The 20,682-nt window shown below is 39.3% G+C and overlaps 1 protein-coding gene across 2 annotated transcripts; it reads right to left on the reverse strand.

The window, feature by feature from the left end:
- Positions 1-47: 47 nt before the first annotated feature.
- Positions 48-20,010, reverse strand: htr1fa (5-hydroxytryptamine (serotonin) receptor 1Fa). Of its 2 annotated transcripts, none has more exons than XM_031858556.1 (3): positions 19,898-20,010; positions 4,074-4,188; positions 48-3,679 (listed from the first exon to the last, which is right to left on the reverse strand). In XM_031858556.1, exon 3 carries the CDS (start codon positions 3,676-3,678, stop codon positions 2,458-2,460), a length of 1,221 nt encoding a protein of 406 aa, XP_031714416.1. In that variant the 5' UTR covers position 3,679; positions 4,074-4,188; positions 19,898-20,010; the 3' UTR covers positions 48-2,457. The 2 variants fall into 2 exon arrangements, with proteins under 2 accessions (XP_031714416.1, XP_031714417.1); XM_031858557.1 differs by having other exon boundaries at positions 4,059-4,188.
- Between the last annotated feature and the right edge of the window lie 672 nt (positions 20,011-20,682).

Consider the following 20,682-nt stretch of genomic DNA (forward strand, 5'->3'; position numbering starts at 1 on the left):
TTCCAGTAGAATTTACAAGCAGGCATTTTGGAGTTTTACAAAGATACTAACATTTTGCTAACTTTTAAAAATAAATAGTTAGTCAATTACACGTTCAAGTGAAAGGTGTACAGCAAATTTGGCAAAACTTGAACAAACTATATAGAGAGGAAAGTTTGACTTTTGCATATTGATCTTCTGTGAAAGAGGGTTTTCAAAGCTCTCTCTAATGAGTCATTTTTTTAAATGTCTCTAAAATGTATGTCAATTAAAATATTACTGGTAACAAAACATCAGAAAAGAGCATTGCCTCAAATACCTATAACATTACACTACAGTACATGTAATGTATTGTAGTGTAATTTGCCTTACAGGAGAAAGAGAGAATGCGCTGACTTGTGCTGAAAGTAGTAATTCACATGTTCCAGTGAACACAGTGCAATACACAAGAACGGGAAGCCTGTTTTCGTCGTTGTTGCTCGTGACGCACACTGGTTGTAAGCTTTTCCAGAACGTGGTGCCTTGATGAAGGAGGGATCATTTTCTTCCCTCATTTTCAAAATAGACAACAGCATTCGGACATGATGGTTACAAGGTTGATAAGATAGAGGTAAAAGAAGAGGCTTTGATGGGAATTGCTGGGTAAACCCATATGGGCTAAAGTGAATTCAGGCATTTAGTTTCTGATTGTATGTCCTCTTTTAGAATATTTTTTTCTGTGACACATGAATGCAGATTTTTTTCATTACTTTTATTTATTTAATTAATGAGGCCAAATAAACGATTCCATATTTCCAGATCCATGAATGTCTGTGTTGAAGCCATAGGTTGAAGCTGTGAAAGACAGTGATGCAGTTCATCACAGCCAACTGGGAAGTCCGCAGTCTTTCTGACAGCCACAAGGGGGCGTCATCATATCAGAATATGGAAAATATCTTTAAATATTTAACAGTCGGCAGACTGAAATGTGGGGTTGCAGTATATCCTATTAATGTTCATTTACACATACAGCTTATCAGTGAGTTATCATGCATGTTATAACTGCTATCAATCTCTCCATACACACACTACTCATAGCACTCACGTACCAAACCTTCACTCAGGGAAATGATCAGTAACTCAGAGAAGAACATCATTCATATGTGGGCTGTTTATTATTGATTATTGAAACAGTGAGAGACAAAGACAGAAACAGTATACAAATACTGTTAATATTGTCAGATGTACAGTATGTGCATGTATGACACACTTTATCGCTCTGGCATACAGTACACCCTCACACATGACTCATCCACAATATTTCCATCAACATATCGTGCACCCTCTTGGAGGCAGTAAAGAAATAGTAGTTCTATTCCAAGTACTTGAGTGGGATTCATGCAATGAGGATTTCTGCACTGGTGGTTCTTTAATTCATTGACCTAATGGTGGCTATGGCGTGGGAGTCAGATGGGGTGGGGTGTTTAATGGCTCCAGGACATATGAACAAATATCCCAAGAAATAACTTAAACTAACATAAAGGTTGTGTAAAACATCAATTACAGTGGCAGTGTCTTATGGAACATGTAACCCCAATAAGCCCTCTCCAAAAATGAATCTGTTGTACTGAAAGTTGAGACAGGTTCCATTGTTATATTGGCCCCAAGTATTCTTTCTTTTATAATTCAGAATGCGTTATTAATGGTATGATTTGGTCCAAGATCATAAAGCATTTTATTCACATTGAAGGCATTCTTAGCTGTTAATCCTAAACATTTAAAACATGATAAATTATGTTGAAAGGCAGTCAATAACTTTGCGCTTTCAGATTGTCAAATGGATTAAGACAGTATCGTTGCCATTACCTGACAGAAAGCTTTAACAATCTACAAATATATAACTCATATTTGTTGGAGGGTTTCGCTCAATACATATCACATTCAACAACAATTTCTGTTCACAATCACTGCGACAGTCAGTCAGATAAAAGTCACCCTCTATAACGCCATGGCCACAGGAAATCACAACTTGGTATGCTGTGGAATTGTACACATGTTAGCCAGCAGCTTGGACTAGATAAAAGGGAGGTCATTAGATGGAAAATCCTTAATGGTCAGCTATTTCAAGGCCCTTTAATGGGGTTGATCAGTAATGTTCAGAACCCAGGCCTCAAAAAGGTCAGCAATGGCCCATTTTCTAAAAACCAATATGTCAGTGTCCTTTCAAACGCACCAATTAACATCAAGGGAATCTCAGGCTGTTCTATTAATAGCAGGACTTGGATTTCAAAGTGGAACTTTGCTGCAAAGCTCGTTGCTCTGCTCCTGCTATTTAGGCTGTTGGAGTTCCTGGTGGAGCATCTGGAAATGGTTGTCAATCATTATTGTCTCTCAGGCACATTCAGTCAGCATTCAGTCAGTTACCCCCAGTCTTTAGTTTGTCCCCTCCTGGTTACACGTGTTGTAAAGTATGGGTTATGATTGTGCGTAATTGATCCATCAGAGGTAATTACTGCACCTAACGAGTCTTTGGAAAGCTTTTTTGAAGTCTTCATTAAAGATGGTGTAGATGAGGGGGTTGATCAGCGAGTTTAGGTAGCCCAACCATGTCAGAAAGTCAGCCATCTCCATCGAAGTACTGCAAGAACCGCAGGTGTTGACAATCACTTCCTTGACAAAAAATGGCAACCAACAGATGACAAAGGCCCCTATTATTAACCCCAACATTGATGCCGCTTTGCGCTCCCGTGAGCCCGAGATCCGTGGTCCTTGGTAAAACTGACTCCTACGTGATTCACTCCGTGACTCACTCCGTGACTCACTACGTGACTCGTTCCGGCGCGACTTGCACTGGAAAACCTTTACCGATGCACGCACCCGTTCACGTGGCGGTTCCTCAGTTGAGGGTTCAGAGAAAGACTTTTCTGGTGGACTTATTGGCTCCGGACTTCGAGGTCCACCATCGTCGGCGCCTTCTCCAGCAGGGTAGGATGACGGGATCATGCTCCCATTGGTCATACATGAGTGACGGCTTGCCCGGCTGGCTTCCCTGCGCATATACAGGGTCTGAGCAGCACGGTAGATTTTGTAGTAGAGGATGAGGATGAGCATCAGGGGGATGTAGAACGCTCCAAGTGTGGAGTACAAGGTGAAGGTTATGTGATGGTGCATCATGATGCACTGGTCTTCCTGCTCTGAATCCCCACTGTAGTGCCGCCAGATTAGAGGAGGAAGTGAGATGAGGATGGACAAGAGCCACACCACTGCCACCATCGCCCCAGCCCTGGCCCCTGTGCGTTTGCGAGAGTACTCCACTGCATCAGTAATGGCTCTGTAACGGTCGATGGCGATTGCAGCAAGGTGCAGGATGGAGCATGTGCAACAGGTGATATCCACACTCAACCAGATGGTACACACCACCTGGCCCATGAGCCAGGTTTCTTTCTGGATGTACATAATACTGAAGGGCATGACCAGCACAGCCACCAGCAGGTCAGTCACTGCTAATGAGCAGATGAGGTAGTTGGCCGGGTGGTGCAACTTGCGCGTGACTGCGATAGCTGTGATCACCAGGCAGTTGAAGAATGTAGTCAGGATAGCCAGTACAGACAGGGTCATTGTGAGCGGGATCTTACTGGGAGGGAGTTTAGTGGTCTCCAGTGAGTCATTACCACTGCAGCTTGTGGCAAACACCCCTTCAGTGCAATTGGGGAAATCCATTCTGCAAGCAGAATGGACAGGGAGTTGTACATTAGACATAACTGGAGATTAGGGACACTTCATTTTCAAAAAATAATCTTTTTTTTGATTGCTGTGTATATTATTTTGTTGGTCATCTTGCTGGCGTGGAATTTAATCAGCCAGTCAGCATTTTAGCACAATAAAATGATAAAATTGTGCTATTATTCCTACATCTTCTTCTTTCAAACAGTCACAGACAATGATTTTGCTTTCTGCACTTCAAATACAAAACATGCCAAGGCTGATAAAATGAAAGTTTTCATTCAAAAGGTGCTTGAAAGATAATGGACTTTAAGGACTGCGTCCAAGGTCTCGAAACCTTAAATGGTTGTAAATGCTTTGACATTTTTATATTTTACCTTGTCCACTCCTACCTGTCTAGGCTCTAACGTGTTGCATCCAGCTGGTTCAGTGTGCAGCAGACCGTCGGCTCGGTTCTGTCCTGCCTGCTAGCTCTGCCATCACATCACCTCTGTCACTCATCAACACCTGGGAGAGAGAGAGGGAACAAAAGAGAGCTATTGAAGACGGTACAACGGCAAAGTAAAGAAACAGCCAAGGACGCGTACACCTACACAGCAGATACAGTGAATGGTTTCTTAGAAACTAATGTTTGCATGTCTGTTTCAATTCAAATGAACTTGATTCTTGAGGACAGCTTTCTGGAACATTGGATCTTATTATGAGCTGAAGTAAGTATTCACATGATGTGACACCTGCTCTTCCAATTCGGGTCAGTCTAACATAGCTCATTGGCTTGCTCATTGATATGATTATCCTGAGTTTAACAATAACAATTAATGTTGTTTCACAGGCCTTTCAAACTCCAAAAGATTCAAAATTGGTGGATAACTTTTCTTGGAATTGTTGGCATGTGAACATACTGACACTTAAAGACATACAACATCAGACAGAAATATTCTGTGTTGCCTGTTGCAATCCACAAATACCCCTCTCTGTATATTGGGCATATTTGTATATTTGTCTACCATTAATTTACCAACAGCCTCTATGATTAAATCAATATACTCAGGTATGATTGTCATTGCAGCTCTCCTTCACTCTCCGCATTGCACGGTACCCCGAAGACATGAGTGGGAACTGTTGCTATAGAAACAACAAGTAGTACAGTACTTTTACTTCATTTGGCGATGGAGCAAAGGCAGCCAAACTCTTGACTCCCAGGTCTCTGCGGAGACTGTTCGATTCTCAGAGTGGGTCCACTGGGGGGTGGGTGGATGAGTGGTGTGGCAAAGGTACATGACAACTGAATGAGATAAGAGATTTCAGTTCACTTAACCTTAACACATGGCAAAGTGCCAGGTAAAACAATTCACCGTGAAAACTTCTTGTCAAAAAGGGTTCCATAGAGCCAAAGATATCTTTTTTACTGTTGGACCATTATAGATAAACTTGTACAATATACTACCCTTACTACCAAGTAGCATCAGATGCAGGTGAAATTGTGGCATAATTAAAATATTGAGCACATTAAACAGTGTAAATGTGAAGTGGTGCAGAGGCATATGATGAGTATTGTTTCACTACTTCATTCAAGGTGTGGGCACTGCCATCCCTCAGCCAGCCTGAGTCACCTTGGTGCTCTTTGCTTAGTGTGGTGGTTTTATTGTATAATAAACTACAGATTATAAAGCATAAAGACACAAAGAACCTTTAGATTGTTAAAGAGCATTATGGTACCGTCTTTATACGTTTACTACAAATTATGTTTACTTAGTATTTTTCTCTGCACACACAATTTGTCTGCTTTTCCAGCTCACCATTAACAGTGTCGGAGCTAGTTTTGAAAACAGCAGCTCTGACCTGTTAGCAAATGTTTTCTAATAGATTTTCAGGGTCGGCGCAAGAAAATGACTTTCTTAAGTGCAGTTTCAGCAAACTCTTTCATAAAGCTCTTTGCTGAGAAGAGTCAGGCACAGTTCATTATGCTACTTTGGCTGCAAAATAAAAAATACAAATGCTTTCACAGATATTCTAAGGCGAATTTCTTTGCTGTGGCATGTTTGTTTCTTTACACCTGTGATTTGAGTCTTTTAAGACAATAAAATTGTCTTGGTCTGTGTTATGTTGCAATTATACTCTCCTTCCCGTTCACCCTTGAATGAATTTAGAAGAAAACCGACAGAGTACTTTGCTCAGATAGGTATGATGATAATTACTGCTGCACTTTTGTTGCACTCTGTCACTGTGTATCTGAAAATAGCTTTTAATTTGTGCACAAGCATATATTTTATACAGTATGGGCAAAGTGGACGTGTATTTAAGAGTGCGCCTGAGCATGCACGCATGTGCGATGATTGATAGCATGCGTTAACAGTGTCAGCCTGTCATTATGTGCACAAAGACAATCATCTGCTTTTGTCTCAAAATGTTCAAAAACACAGGCTTTCTGTTCAAGGCCATCTGAAGATAAGCTCCAGTGAGCCAGAGTGAGTCTGCTCTCTGCTTTATTCAGAACAAAACCCAGTGCCCTTGCATGAATTCAGCAAACAGGGAACACAGCTTAATTCACTGACTGATGGCCACATTGTATTGAAATTATAGAGTAGCTTTCAAATTAGTTTTTCCCTGGAGGTAGTACAGTATATTATTTTCTCCATTAATTATCTACCCATTATGGAGAGGTTGATAAAAGATAAGAAACAGCACACCCTGATACTGTTCAGTAACTTTTAGGCTCCGTGATCTGCGATATCAGCAGATTTATCAAATAACTGTCTGCATTTTTACAAAAAAAAAAGAGTTGTTTATTATGTAGCTACACACATATAATATGAGAATGCTTCTGCAGTCTGCAAGTAACATAATCAGGTTGTGCAGATAACAAGGATGCTGACAAAGCAGAAGCATGTTGAAAATATTCCCTCCACATTCAGTGACGAAGATATAGAGATTAGTTTAATCCACTCTCATCCAGTTTCTCTCACTCCCAGCTCAAACACATACAGTATGCAAGCACCCTTAAGTAATACTGTAAACAAACACAGATACACTGTACAAACACCATCTTCACTCTAATTTCAAAAGGTTTTGCAGTCACCAAAACGAATGTCAATCCTCTGACATTGAACAGGGAAGCTGCATCCGTCACGTGGCGTACAATCTCTGAAACACAAACAGTTTGGCCCAGGCAGGACATGAAGCTGCCAAGTGTTGTTGTGAAGGAGGAGAGTTGTGAAAAGCTGACTGACAGCTCTGGAAAGATGCAAATACAGTAGATGACTGACTGCAACTCTGATTAATTTGCTGGTCCGTCTCTTCATCTCGTTTCATCTGCTTTATCTATTTAATTTGGTGGTGGAGGTTAATGGCAAAGTTGGCAAGAAGTGTTACTGTTAAGAGATCCCTCTAATGAGATTAAATAGTTTTTATTTTCTCTTAAACTGAAAGTGGAAAGAAATGTCATACATCAGTGAAAGTAAAGATGAATTATTAAAAAACACAAAAAATAGTGACCACTGTTTGGGATTATGACAAGTGACTAAAAGACAATAAATATGCTAATTGTATACTCGTTCCTGTGTTTCACAAAAGGGCCGATATCATTCATTCCAATTACCCTGAATGGGCTAAACTGCTGCCATGTCCACTCTGCAGCAGCCACTGTTCTCACTCATTGAACTGTGTTCTCGTTTCAAGCCTGAGTGGATCACCTCATGCATGTCACAGCTGGTGTTTCACTGCACAAGCAGATAGCTCCATGCTGATAGAAGTAGCTGAATTGAATGGAACTGGTTCAAGCGCTCACCATAACCAAATGGGACAGAGACGCTGGATCTTTTATTTTCGTTTTCATGATGCTCAACTACATGCATTTTAATGTTGTGTACAGTATATACGGATGGAGGTGATAATAGCTCACATAAAGTAAATTATTTTGCCGGTGTCAGCGTCTGAGTTGTGCTAACCAGCTTTAATTGCTATAGATGATTGATATGTACGCTGCACACAGGTTTTCATATTTACCTATTTACCATCGCTTTCAGTGAATGATATCGTTTTAAGACTCATCAGTGCATCAAATCAAAGGCTAGTTTTAACTAATCCTTTGCATTGTGTGCTGTGCTGTGTGTGGTATTTAACTGTAAAGAATCCTTAAATCATAAGCATCATCAGTGCATGTGCACTGGAGGCCTTTAGTTAGATATTGGACCGTGACCATGCTTGTGCATACACGTCTTACACTCATATTAAAGTGAGAATCATTTCTTCTAATGTCAAAGTCTGCACATACATCATTCTGCACAGTGAAACATCCAAGTGAGGAAACAATTAGGAAAACATATTTTTGAGTAGAGAGGGACTTAGCTGAAACTTTGAATTATCTATCAGTATATAGTGCTGGAAAGGATCCATTGGTTCTTCTTGTCTAACATCTGTTGGTCTGCACATCTGGTCTGCACCAACACTCAATATTAGACATGAAAGAGCTTTTAAGATGGAAGCTCCTTGGAATTTACTGCAGTATAGACTTGAACTTCACTATTGTGCACTTTTGGGCTGAGGCTGATATACAGTGATACATTAGCTTGAACTGTCTCATTTAAAGCCACATACTGTACAAGGCAGCCATTACAAATATCTATACCATGAATGACTGATCGGCCGTAAAATACAGCTTATGTACAGAAACTATAATCATGTCTCAGTGCTTTGCTGCTGTCAGATCATGTGTGTTTATATATGGAGGGAAAGAAGATAAAAAAGCACATTTATGGAGGAGCTTGAATGCTGGAAAGTCAAGAGATGTATTATTAATTATTATTTTGAGCTTATGTCACATGAATTTCTCCTTTAAAGTCAAATTTCTCCTTTAAAGCCGACACTCTGTCAAAGCACTTCCATGTAGATGCAAAATATGATGGCAGAATTGACCCCTTTCTTGTATCACTATAATCAATAATATATACTTTAGTACCAGTAACACAATGAGCACTGAAAAGGCCTGTATCGCACTGCAAAGACAACTGAGATTGATTTTTTCTTTCATTCAGTAATGAGGACAGGATTAACTTTAAATATGTATAGTAATACCTTTACAAAGTAACTTCCCCAACACAGCTTAACATGTTAGTGAATTCACTGCCAGGCACATAGACTTTAGCATGTAGTAGGCCTACAGCAATTAGATAATGTGAAAAAAATCACTCTGATTAGATATTCTCTCTAATTATAAGAAAAATAATCCGCTAAAGCCTTTATCTAGTGAGCAGTGAATTAGAAACATTCTAAAACCACTACACATATTTTGATCCACAATAACAAAACTAGTTGTTGTAATAGTTCGACTAGCAAAATGTGCAAAAATCTGTCTGTACTACTGAGTTTAAAATCAACGGCTAATTGTTACTGGTGTCTGTCATTAACTGTGTCTTTTAGACTCCATAAAGGCACTCCCTTTCAGCCGATTGAGTCTCTTTGAAGTCAGCATGTGCACTGGACACACACAGTTGCATGGAAGTTACTTTCCTCTCTACATCACTTGTAAACACAACTGGTCCGTCCCACCACCAATCCACTCTCTGGGACCTCATCCAAGTCGCGAGGTTACTGTGTGAATCAGCTGTGTGTCATCAGTGCCTCCTCGTAGATAGACTTCTGCTGCCATCCACGTATAATGGAGAACTATAGGGCCTATTTCAAAGCAGTATTTTTCATTTCAATCTCATAAGGACTTAGCACCTGCTCTAGCTGGTAGTTGTTGTGATTGTGACTGTCAATGGGAAAAGCTGTTGCGATGAAAGGAAAAGATACTTCAAAATAAAGGTTTCTATAATGAAATGAAAATAAACTCCAATGCAACTATGACATATATAAATAAACACATATTTACTATAATTCCAACAATTAATATATCATAATTAATAGTTGTAATATCACTTAATTATGAAATCTTTGATATATTGGCTTATTTATAATTACTTTACTCTGCTTATGCATACAGCATGGAACAGTATGATGTGCTATTTATTTAATTGCAGTCAACAAGGATTTTTTTTGTCAGCAATTACTGTGAGCATTGTGTGTTGAAGCAGAAATATAAAGTGTGCAGCTTGGTGCGAACCTAGAAGAGGTCAGTGTGATATGGATCGGTTTGCATTTATCACACAGTGTAAATTAAGATGATTTCTCCTAAAACGTACATCCTTTCCTAGCCTACGATGTGAGTCTTTACACAGTTTACAGCACAGCTTTTTCACTAAAGGACACAAATCTGAATTAAATATTTTAAATCAGGTGTCCATGATATCTTTTTTTCTGGAAATAATAATAAAATGTGTCATGTCATTATCCACAGCCTTTAGATAGTATAGTATTTGGAGATAAAGTGTGGGTTGTCAAAAGACAAACGTTTTCAGAATGCTGAAACTGGAGTTACACATCTATTCACTTCAAAGACATCTGTTTGTCTACAGTATAGCTGCCAAGAAAAAGCAGCGGTTGTTATCTCTCACCAAGTAAGGGTTAAAGAGCTACATGATATTTTGAGTATTTATTATAGTTACAGTTATGTAATGAATGACTTGATCCCAAAACATTACAGCTGTTAGGGTCACTAATCATGTTCATGTCTTCATGAATTCAAACCCCCCTGGAGAAGAAGCAAGATTAGAAAACTCCTGAAGAAAATATCTGCAGCCAAAAATATGAAATGAGCGAATTGTTTGCCTCTCTTAATTGCATGGCCCCTTCACACTGAGAACCATCAACGCCAGCTGCCAGATAAACAGCAGCCACATAACAGCTAATGAAGTTGTTTGGGCTAATATGTTGGCAAAATATGCCACCAGCTCTCAATAAAAATATCTGATCAAACACGTCCACCAGCTAGCTGCTAACTTTATCTGTCTGCTGTTCAGCACTGGGCTGGCAGCGTGGAGGACGGTTTGTCTGATCTTGCTGCTCAAAACAGCTGCAAGCAAGAGCTTTGTTTTCCTACAGTGTTTGCTTTTGGCAACGAAGGCATGGTTTGGAATTGTATGGTTTAGAGTACTCCAAGTACTTGTGGTCTTGGTTAAATATTGGATAGTAAATGCCAACTGGACGCTCGAAACTTTTTTGGTATTCCAACAAAACCAATGTCTTTCCCAAACATGACAGACTGAAACCTAAAAACAGGTAGGAAGCAGGAAACATATCATCTCCCATTTGAAAGTGCTGTGCTTTACCATTCAGCCTCCCCAACTTCTTCCCCATTACTTTTGTGTCACATTTCTGGAATGTAAAAAAGGAAGCAATTGTGTTTCCTCAAAAAGGCTACTGTCTGTAGCGCTATTGATTTATGTCACAAAACTACCTGTATTCACATCTGTGTTATACAGGTCATGGCCTATAGAGAAGGGAAATGTGTATTCTGCTCAACAATATATTACTACAAGCATTTAAATGACAGTGAGTCTGTACAGCAATGGTTCTGTCATGAATATGTATGTTAACATAATCATGTGTTAGGATTCTAGAAGATTTGTCACATATTAATATGCACATGCTAAGCATTTTGCTTCATTTAAAAATGAATACATTATGGTATACATACATATACATTATGTGAAAATAATGAACCTAAAAACAGAAATAATCAGTGCATCTCATGCATAGTTGCTCAAACCAGCAGGGGCTAATATCCTCTGCCAATGTTCACTTATTTCCACAAGAGTTTCCTTGCAATGAGGGCACCTTAGTGTAAATGGACTGGGTGGAGGCAATGAAGCAAATGGCTAAACTGCTGGGAGGTCCACGTAAAAAAGAAACATAATTCATGCGGAAATGCAATTTAAATATCTTTTAATGGCATGTCCTCTTTTTGTCTCACTTCCGCCACCTTCTTCTGCTTTATAGCAACATCAAACAAACATCAAGACAAGGATACAAGGAGGATAGTGGGACTTTGTTTCAATAATTGAAAAGTTGCTGATGTCTTAGAAACAAGGTTGTCCTCGAATGCATAAACAGCATTGCCATCAATAACATACCTTAGTTGTATTAATATGGCTGGTGTTTACTATACTACATCAGAGTTTGCTTGATGACAGACCCGTCTATTTAGTAAGTCTCCTTACAGTTCTTTGGAGCAGATCAAGGTTATACAGTTCTGGCACACTCTCGTTCTGGTAATAAATGTTTCAATTAGAGTGATGTTGGGAAATGTACTAATGCAGGATAGAAACTGGGAGATAAAAGATAAAATAAGCAGTTGCTTGGCACACACGCTGTATGCGATTGTTCAAGGTGGATCTATGAGAGAAGTCATAAGTAGAACTTGGTGTGCAGGTATTTTCGCTATATAGCATGCATTAGTAACATGTTCATCGAAATAAATCATACAACATTACTGAATTTTCTTCTGATATGCTGCTGACTTGAGCTGTGTGCTGTCCGCTGTTGGAAACCGATGTGTGATTAAAACCTGCAAGGTGAGAGAAAAGGCTGTGAGTGCAGCAGCAGCAGCATGCAGCTTTATGATTTCAATTTGCTTGAGAGTAACATAGTTGCAGGGGTTGAATACATTAGAAATTACCAATTGAATTATGTTATCAAGTGTTGAGATTAAGGGCTTTCAAAACTAATTTTTTTCAGCAGGTCTATTAGCCTTTACTCAGCTCGCCACTTGCAGCTGATAATATACATTAAAATTGCTGCGAACATAGATGAAAAGCTATGGTCTGACATGGCACATTCATTACGCTACATTACACGCATACAGATTCATGGTGTACATATGCTGCTGTTTTTTTCCCTTGTTCCATAATTGTTAAAAACTAGCAGTGAATATTGACAACTGACTGCAGTTTTCACAAAAACAAAGGCAAGCAACAGAATGTTTAAAAGTGCACTTAAACCTTGATTTTTTTTATTGCTAAAAGTTAAAATATTTTGTCAGATGACTGCATAAGTAATGGATTTCGTATGCTTTTAACAATACATAAGTAAACAACATGATAGCAGAAGCATGCAAGATGTTTTACTGGATTGTATCAGCCAATGTTGTAGTAAAGATAGGAAGGAGATGTAGGAATCATGCAAAGCTTGTTATATTGTATTTGCCTGTCATTGATTTACCTCACTCTGTTGTTTATATGTATACAATTTATACATATAAATGTATAAATGTTAGTGGCAGTTGCTTGTGGGCTTCCTTACTTGAAACCTTGCTGAAATGTGAGAACTTGGGAAGTTTTATACTACACTCAGCAGTCATAATTTAAACCAATTACAGATTAATCTAAAATGATTGTGGCAATGATATTAGATTTGTTTTATTAAAAGACAAACAGGAAGTCAGTTAATTGAAGATTCGTGTAAACCAAACCTTGACCGACCGAACCCTTTGTGGTTAGAAATTAAATTTCCTAATCGTTAAATGATGCCAGGCAGCAAGCTCGCAAAACTTTATACACTAACTTTAAACTTTATAGATATGGAAATGCTTCCGAATCTAATGCTATCTAGTCTAGTTTATCCACTAACCAAAACCAAACTATTAATAGTTTACCAAATTCTTGAAGTGAAGTGAAGAAGTGGCAGTAGTACTTTGGAATTTCTATTGGTGACGTTTGGGTTTGAGTAGATTTATACATTCATACCTTCCAGAACAACCCCAATGGATTTGCTTTTGAGCCAATGGGTTTCCAGATCACTTCTGAGGATGTACTGCACGAGTGTGAGTCATTTCAAATGTAGATTAAGAGAGCAATAAAATTGGGCCTATAAAGTTCAGGGAAACAATTTAAATGGAATACACTTTGGCAGAAAACTTAACAGCATCACTAGACTCAATTTCAATCAAACAAACAAACCCCCAAATGCCCCAAAACGCACACCATACAAGCTTATTGTGCTTTTTGTTCATACTTATGCAGAAAATAATTTACGTTTAAATAGAAAAAGAGAGTGATGTGGTGAATATTGTAAGAAAATTCCCAGTTAACACAATCACATAAACACAAGACACACAGAAATACTCATACAGGCATTATCCTGCCTGCATTTACAACCTTCCCACACACAAAGTTTTGAAAGTAACTGGAATCAGTCGCTGAGGTCACTGCAAGTCCTCATGGGATGAGTAATGGACAAGTGCTGCACAATCAAATCCAGTTTTTTTTAAATACTCGTACACGTTCAAATCAGTTTAGGCACTAAAACTGGGCGCATCGATTTTGCCACATGAGATCAAGCACTGCTCATTTATCAAGTATTCAGAGTAAATTCTATGCTTTTACCCTCTGTGATCGATGACGAACTGGTGAATCCATAACTTGTGTGCCAGTCCCCAGCTGAAACTAAGCTGAAATGGGACCACCAGCAGAGCAAGTCAATAATTGGATGTCAATCCTAACCCAAAGAGAGCCAATGGGAAATTTGCATTCAAGCCTGTCGGCCCATATGTGCTGTCTGGATCCCAAATTCACCAAGCAATATCCAACCATATTAGCTTATCTTTGACTTATCCCACACATTCAGACTATAAGCATTCAATGTGTTGTGGTCTTGGAAATGGCTCTGCTTGCTCGAAAATCAGCACAAACATAAAAGTAATCAAAGTCACACAAAGAAGGAAAAATCTACCTTTTCATCAAACATCACACATCAGGATATTATCTGAGAGGGGGAAATGAGCACGTACAGTTTTGTGTTTAAGAATTAATGCAAAGGGGTGGGATTTTAACCACCATCTTCCACAGATGTCAAGTTTGTGATGATGGCAAACACTCTAAGATGAGTCCTTTGTGTGGATCCTATTTTTTAACAATTTTACGTAAAAGCACATCTAGGCAGAATAAATGATGCACACTGCCCTGCAGCTAGGTCTGACAAATTCAGTTTTTGCCATCCTAGCAGCTTTAAGGATGGTGATGTTGGTCGGTCACTCTGTCTGTCCTTCAAATGCCACAGAAAAGTGCATCCACAAGCCACTTTCTGCTTTGTGTTTGCATGCGGTGGTGATCTATTTTTAATAAATATACCAGAACTTGACAGATGGGAAAGCAATTGCAGGATGAAAATATGGAAGACATAATCTTCACTGTTTGTCCTTGGTAGCATCTTGGACATGTTGGTAATCACGGGGTGTTACATTGGAAACCAATGGATTAAGACATGAGCCTAGTCTGTGGATACGATACAAAGACAATCCTGATTAGTGGGTTTAATTAAAGGCAGAATGAGAATGATTTTCCTAAAATCCTATGTATAGACTCATACAAAAAGAATCCCTCTCAATCATCAGTGATACATATGTGTCTGTACATGCAGAGGCCCAACCAGATACTAAGCAAAAAAAAGAAAATGTACCAAGGCTAACCGAAAAGCGGACATAAACTTCACAACAAAAGTGAATCTGGGGTGACTTTCAACAAACACCGTAACCCTCGTTGAGCCGGAGAGGAACCAACTTTGAATGTTTGGTTTACAAACTGCAACAGACAAATCCTACTCATTCTCCCTTTAATGTGACAGGATTTGTCAATAATATTACAAGGAGGGTTAGCCTTATCTTTAAAAAGAAAAATCCCAATGATACATTGGAATGAGCTCCCAACGAGAAAGACAGCATCAGTCATTTCAGCAAGTACCCCAAATTATTTTAACTTAAGTCACAAATTCTCCTAGTGTCCTTATTAATTATGACGGGAGCAAAGAAGGTGACAAAGTTTACGAGTGGAGGATGTCAGGATGAATGGATGAGTGGACAAAATATCGTACTTCAACATGGGACACGGCAGTATGATTGGCGTTTCCAAAGGACAGTCAATGTTGTTTTTTTTGCAAAATGACATGAGGTCCCCTAACATTACAAAAGTAATCATTTAACGAACGGATGGATGGGTGGATATAAATTACCAAATGGTCTTCCATATTTTTCATGCTCAAGAAAAATTGTGTAACTCTAGCCCCACCACTGGTAAGGCTGTAAGACGAACAAAAGTGCAAGTACAGTATGTTGGCCATTCCATCCAACACTATTGTTTTGTGAAATTGAATGGACATTGCAGCCTGTAGGCGCCACTAGAGGGGCTTTAAGGCTTTTGCTCTTGTTCCATTAGGAGTCAATTTCCTTTTACAGACCACGGAGAGACCATCTCTCAGACAAGAGCCACTCTAGTAGATGTAGCCCCTACAGGTTTGTCAAAGTTAGGTGGTTGTTCACCTTTACAAAGTAATTTACTGTATAATCCCAGGATTAATTTCTGCAAACAGGGCAACAGCAGGCAAATAGGTGCTGTCTCTATCTGTCTCTCATTCTGTTGCTGTGCGTGCTGCCTCACGAACACAGTTACACAAACAAGAATCCCCATTATGGTGTCGGTACGTTCGCTTTATGCTGTCTTGGTTTTGAAGACCAAGACAGATTTCAAATGTCTTCAAACACTCACAAAGAGAGCCGTTTAGCAGTTGCATACTGTTGCCAACTAACGTTTGCATGAGAACCTTTAATTTGAATTCTCATTTGTCATGGATTGGTGACAAATAATTAAACATTGATTCCTGAATGCTTGGGCCTTTTAAAAGGTAGCTGAGAAGCATTTATGCAGTTACTTTCACAATCGGCAGAGCTAGCAGACACATTAGGGAAAAAAAGAGAGCTCTATTTTCATTGTCTGACACGAATAGGTAAGATGTGTCCAGACGGAGTTTGATTGAGGCTCTCTCCTCTGTGACATGACAGTGAAAAGCTGTACATCAGATATCTGTCGGGGCTTTGTTAGCCAGGGAAACACAGACAGACACCAACAGCTTACCTAAATGCTCCACAAGGCAAGAAGAAAATGTACTTGTCTCATCAATCTAATTTACGTGACAGGACCATCAGTGCATACAGCCACACAAACTGCTTTTGTCCTAATTAAATTATATTATGAGGTAAAGACAACTCTGTGACAGGAAAGGACAAACTGAAATTTAAGCATGAACGCCAGCCAACAAACACTCATCCAGTCAAAGAACATAAGACCCTATAGTTTGAGGTTGGTTGCATTCTTTTGATATTATCGGTAGTTTTTGGTAGTGCAAAAAGAAACTGTGGGCCTAATTCAAAATATTGAGCTGGATAGGTTGTCCAAGTAGCCTACCAACCATGCACGTAAACTACAGATATTATAAACCGTTTACTGTTATTTCAGATCAATTAACTTTCAGCTCGCCACTTAGACCCACCAGGCTATAAACAAATGTACCTAAGCGCACCACTCCTGCACAAAATAAATAGAGGGGAACCACTTGTTGAATATCATTAAAGCATCCTTCTCTTCTACACTTTCAAATTTGCTCGCTACAGTATTTTGTTTGCCAGTTGGCTGTAAGAGGTTATAATTCACTGGTCAAAGTTTGTGAAATATTTCTAGTACAATGCCACAACACCCAGTTAACAGGAGATTCAGTATAGGCATTGTTTTGCCATCTCTCTCTTGTCCCTTGAGCATTTATTAAAAAGTGTGCTGTACAAAGTTCACAAAAAATCACCTCTCAGAATTTCTCAAATCCACATTTTTCATCTCCCACTTTTGGGTTCAATGATGTGCAAATATTTATGTCGTATGCAGATTTAAATGAAGTTCTGAGAAACTTGTGTCTTTTCTCACCTGGACGACTGTAATGCACTCTGATAGACTTAGAGGATTGGAGAGCCTGACATCTGTTTCTGTTTTTACTGTTGCACCATTACTTTTTCATTTGCTGTTGCTAAACTGTGTATCATTCTCCTTGTGTTTCATTTCTCTTTAATTTTGCCTCTATTTTTCTTGCTTGCTTTTTTTTTTTAATGAATATGTAAATAGAGATTATTATTATTTGAATTATTATTCCCGGTGCTAAATTCAGAATTCAGAGCATTCATTTGCTACATAAAGACATAGTGGAATCATGCCGTCCTGAGCAAAGCAAAGCCACTCTCACTCTGTGTGATGTAATCTGAGCTTCTCTGTGCTTTGATTATGTAGCAAGTTTGAAAGTGGGTGCGTGTTCAAGTTCATGTGACGTTCTGTGTGTGACCCACGGCATCGCCACGGAAGCATAACACCAACCCTCCGGTTCCCCACCAGGTAAACACTGTCTGTGCTGTTGTTGTTTTTTTGCACTGTTTATGCTGTTTGCACTGTTAGCTGCTTGCCGCTGGCTCAGCCATTGCCATGTTGAGAGCTGTGTGGATGCACTTCCTCAAACAAAGATATGCTCTCAATTGCAAACTTCCCACCTTTAGAGCTGTAAAAGTAGTGCAGTCAAGTAACGTAAGATGTAAGCTTGCAAATTTCGCTCTATAAAATGACCACTGATATTGTTTCACTACAATTGGTTGACATCAAGTGTCTAAGTTTAAAAGATATCAAGGTTTTGTAATCTTCTGAGGGAAAATCCGGTGCTTGCAGAAGCATATAAGAGCACAAACGAGGAAAGAATACAAGAAAACTTGAATACAAATAAGAATAAGGCAAACAAGGTGCATTTATCATAATAGTTAGGGGTACATATATACTCTTGTCTCCACACGGGTCTTGAATATAATGGTATAATGGATGGATTGGTATCCGCACCAATACTGTCATCTCAATAGTTAAGTAGTGGTGTAAAGCTACCGTCTCCAATAAAACATAAAAGAATGATCAAGTTCCAATAAAATGATCACTGCTTTCAGATCGGTACTCGGTATCAGTAATTAATATGATCATCAGTATCACAGAGGAAAAGTGGGTCTGGTGCAACCCTGTATAAAAGTCCACTTGATAGCGTGCTACAGGGTGAGCTGAATCCTTGCTCCTCCGTGGCCTTATATCATCAGGAGCCACAATATGTCCTTGGTTTGCCTCTGCTACCCACCACTGGTGTCCATTATTTTAATTCCAAGATAACTCCCCCACTATAATTAAGTACCATAAGTAAATGTGTCTCCTCGGCCAAAAAGAGCACAGTGTGGAGACCATTTTCAATATTTCAAGTCATTAAATGAAAGCTTCCTCATATTATGTCCTCGACTGCAATGAACTTACTGTCTTTATTGGAGATACATTTGTATTTTGGACATGCAAGGGCCAGCCAAGTATTGTGTCAATCATTACATCCAATATCACTGTGCAATGCAGGATGGTGTTTCTGTAGTGAGGTAAGGCTTACGGTGGTGCAGGGGTGTGTGGCGTGTTCAACTATCATATTAAAAAACTGTTCTCATCCCGTCACAGACCTGCAATTCCTTCTGTTCTGGCAATGTACGTGAAAAAGACTGCAAGTCACTCACTCCTGTGATTCCCTCACTGTCTCTTCATCCCACCAACCCAGTCCGACTGTATCTTGCACAAACGCTGCAACACACACACACACACCCTTGCAAGGCCCCCCTGCTCTTCCTTTCTCATTGTATCTCTATGGAACACGCCGTCCTTCTTAATCAAACTCCATATAATGTTGTGGGTTTGATCTTTGATGTTCGGTCCACGAGAGCTCCCCAAGTGGACCTGCTGCTGGTCAAAGAATTCCCAGGTGGATTCCAGCGTGTCCTATGTTTGCTTTTTTTTTCTTATGAAGTCAAAGTTGAAGTTGATTTTGATCATATACAGTATACTGGACATACACAAACACACATTTAGCCACTGCACTGGAGAGCCTTTGCTTTCAGTTCAACCCCCCAGAAGAGGAATCTTCTAATCGTTACTCCCTCTTGGGGAGCCAGGTCTGGTAAAAATCCTGGCAATAGCCAGTCTATACAAATCAGTCTGCTAAATCTGATTCTGTTGTTTCTGATTCTATTGTTTCTGATTTTCTCCCCTCTGATTATCAGTCGCATAATTAATAAGAAAAACAGTGATCGGATTGGACACAATGACAAATTGTCTATAAAGATACAGATGCATCGATGCATTTTACGAAAGTCTATGAGATCATGTAGCCCTGACTTTATCTCATTACATGCATTAAAATAGTTATGCTCTGCACAAAGGTGGAGGCAAAGTGGGTGCTCTGTTTAGGTTCCTAAATGTACAGAGATAACGCTGATGAATGCAATATTAAAAAGACAAAGATGACAACTGCATATGTCATGTCATGTCAATTAAACCTGATCACATATAGCAAATATCACATGAAGCGCATGTCTAGAAACTACTTCCCAATTTCGGTCCATGAATTCAGAAACTGCATGACAGCCTGTCAGTCAATATATGTGCAACCTGCAAACATATTAACTTACCCGGCTTCCGTTGCAGAGATTAAATGGCTGAAGAAACCAGGCAGTGGGCGAGCGACATTACATTCCCTGTTAATGTCCATTCACAGCTCAGCGACGTTCACGCCGACACCCGTTTACCGTATCGACTGAGAGGAGCGCGCGCAGACGGGAGCGCGCTGCTTGGCCATAGACAGAGCTCAGGGAGGTGCGTCAGTGAGGAGGAGGAGGTGGGAAGACAAGATAAGAGTAATAACAGCCCTCCAGCATTAAAGGCTAATAAGGAGACAAACGTTATCAAGCAAGTCAATATGACATTTTGAGTCATACCTCATAAAATACACCAAAGTTGCATAGTGTCAGTGGCTAACTGTGACCCTTTTCTAATCTCACTATTGTTCATGAAGCCAAATGTGGGATCTCATATGGTGGATAATAGTGCACATAATATATGTAGTCACACACAAATGCTAGTATCATTTTTGATCACTAATCGTTTTAAAACCACTTAATCCTTTACCAAAAGTGGATAATTTCATTCCTGTAAGATAATGCCTCTTTGTTATAAAATTATTAAGTATTCACATATGACAATTGTAAGTCATGAGAGTACAATTTGTTATAGTAGGTTAGGTTGTAAGCAATACAGTGTCTTTTCATGAGGGTTATGACTACCTCAGGATCATCCTGAAACATTTCTGAGTATAATTGAAGCCACTTTTTCCTTAATGTGTTACCATGGAGAGAGGAATTACATACTCCAAACCTTCACCAAGTGTTCCACTCAGTCCGACAAGATCTATTGACAA

Source organism: Anarrhichthys ocellatus, unplaced genomic scaffold, assembly GCF_004355925.1.
Source record: "Anarrhichthys ocellatus isolate YVR2014 unplaced genomic scaffold, GSC_Weel_1.0 scaffold20, whole genome shotgun sequence".
Lineage (NCBI taxonomy): Eukaryota > Metazoa > Chordata > Actinopteri > Perciformes > Anarhichadidae > Anarrhichthys > Anarrhichthys ocellatus.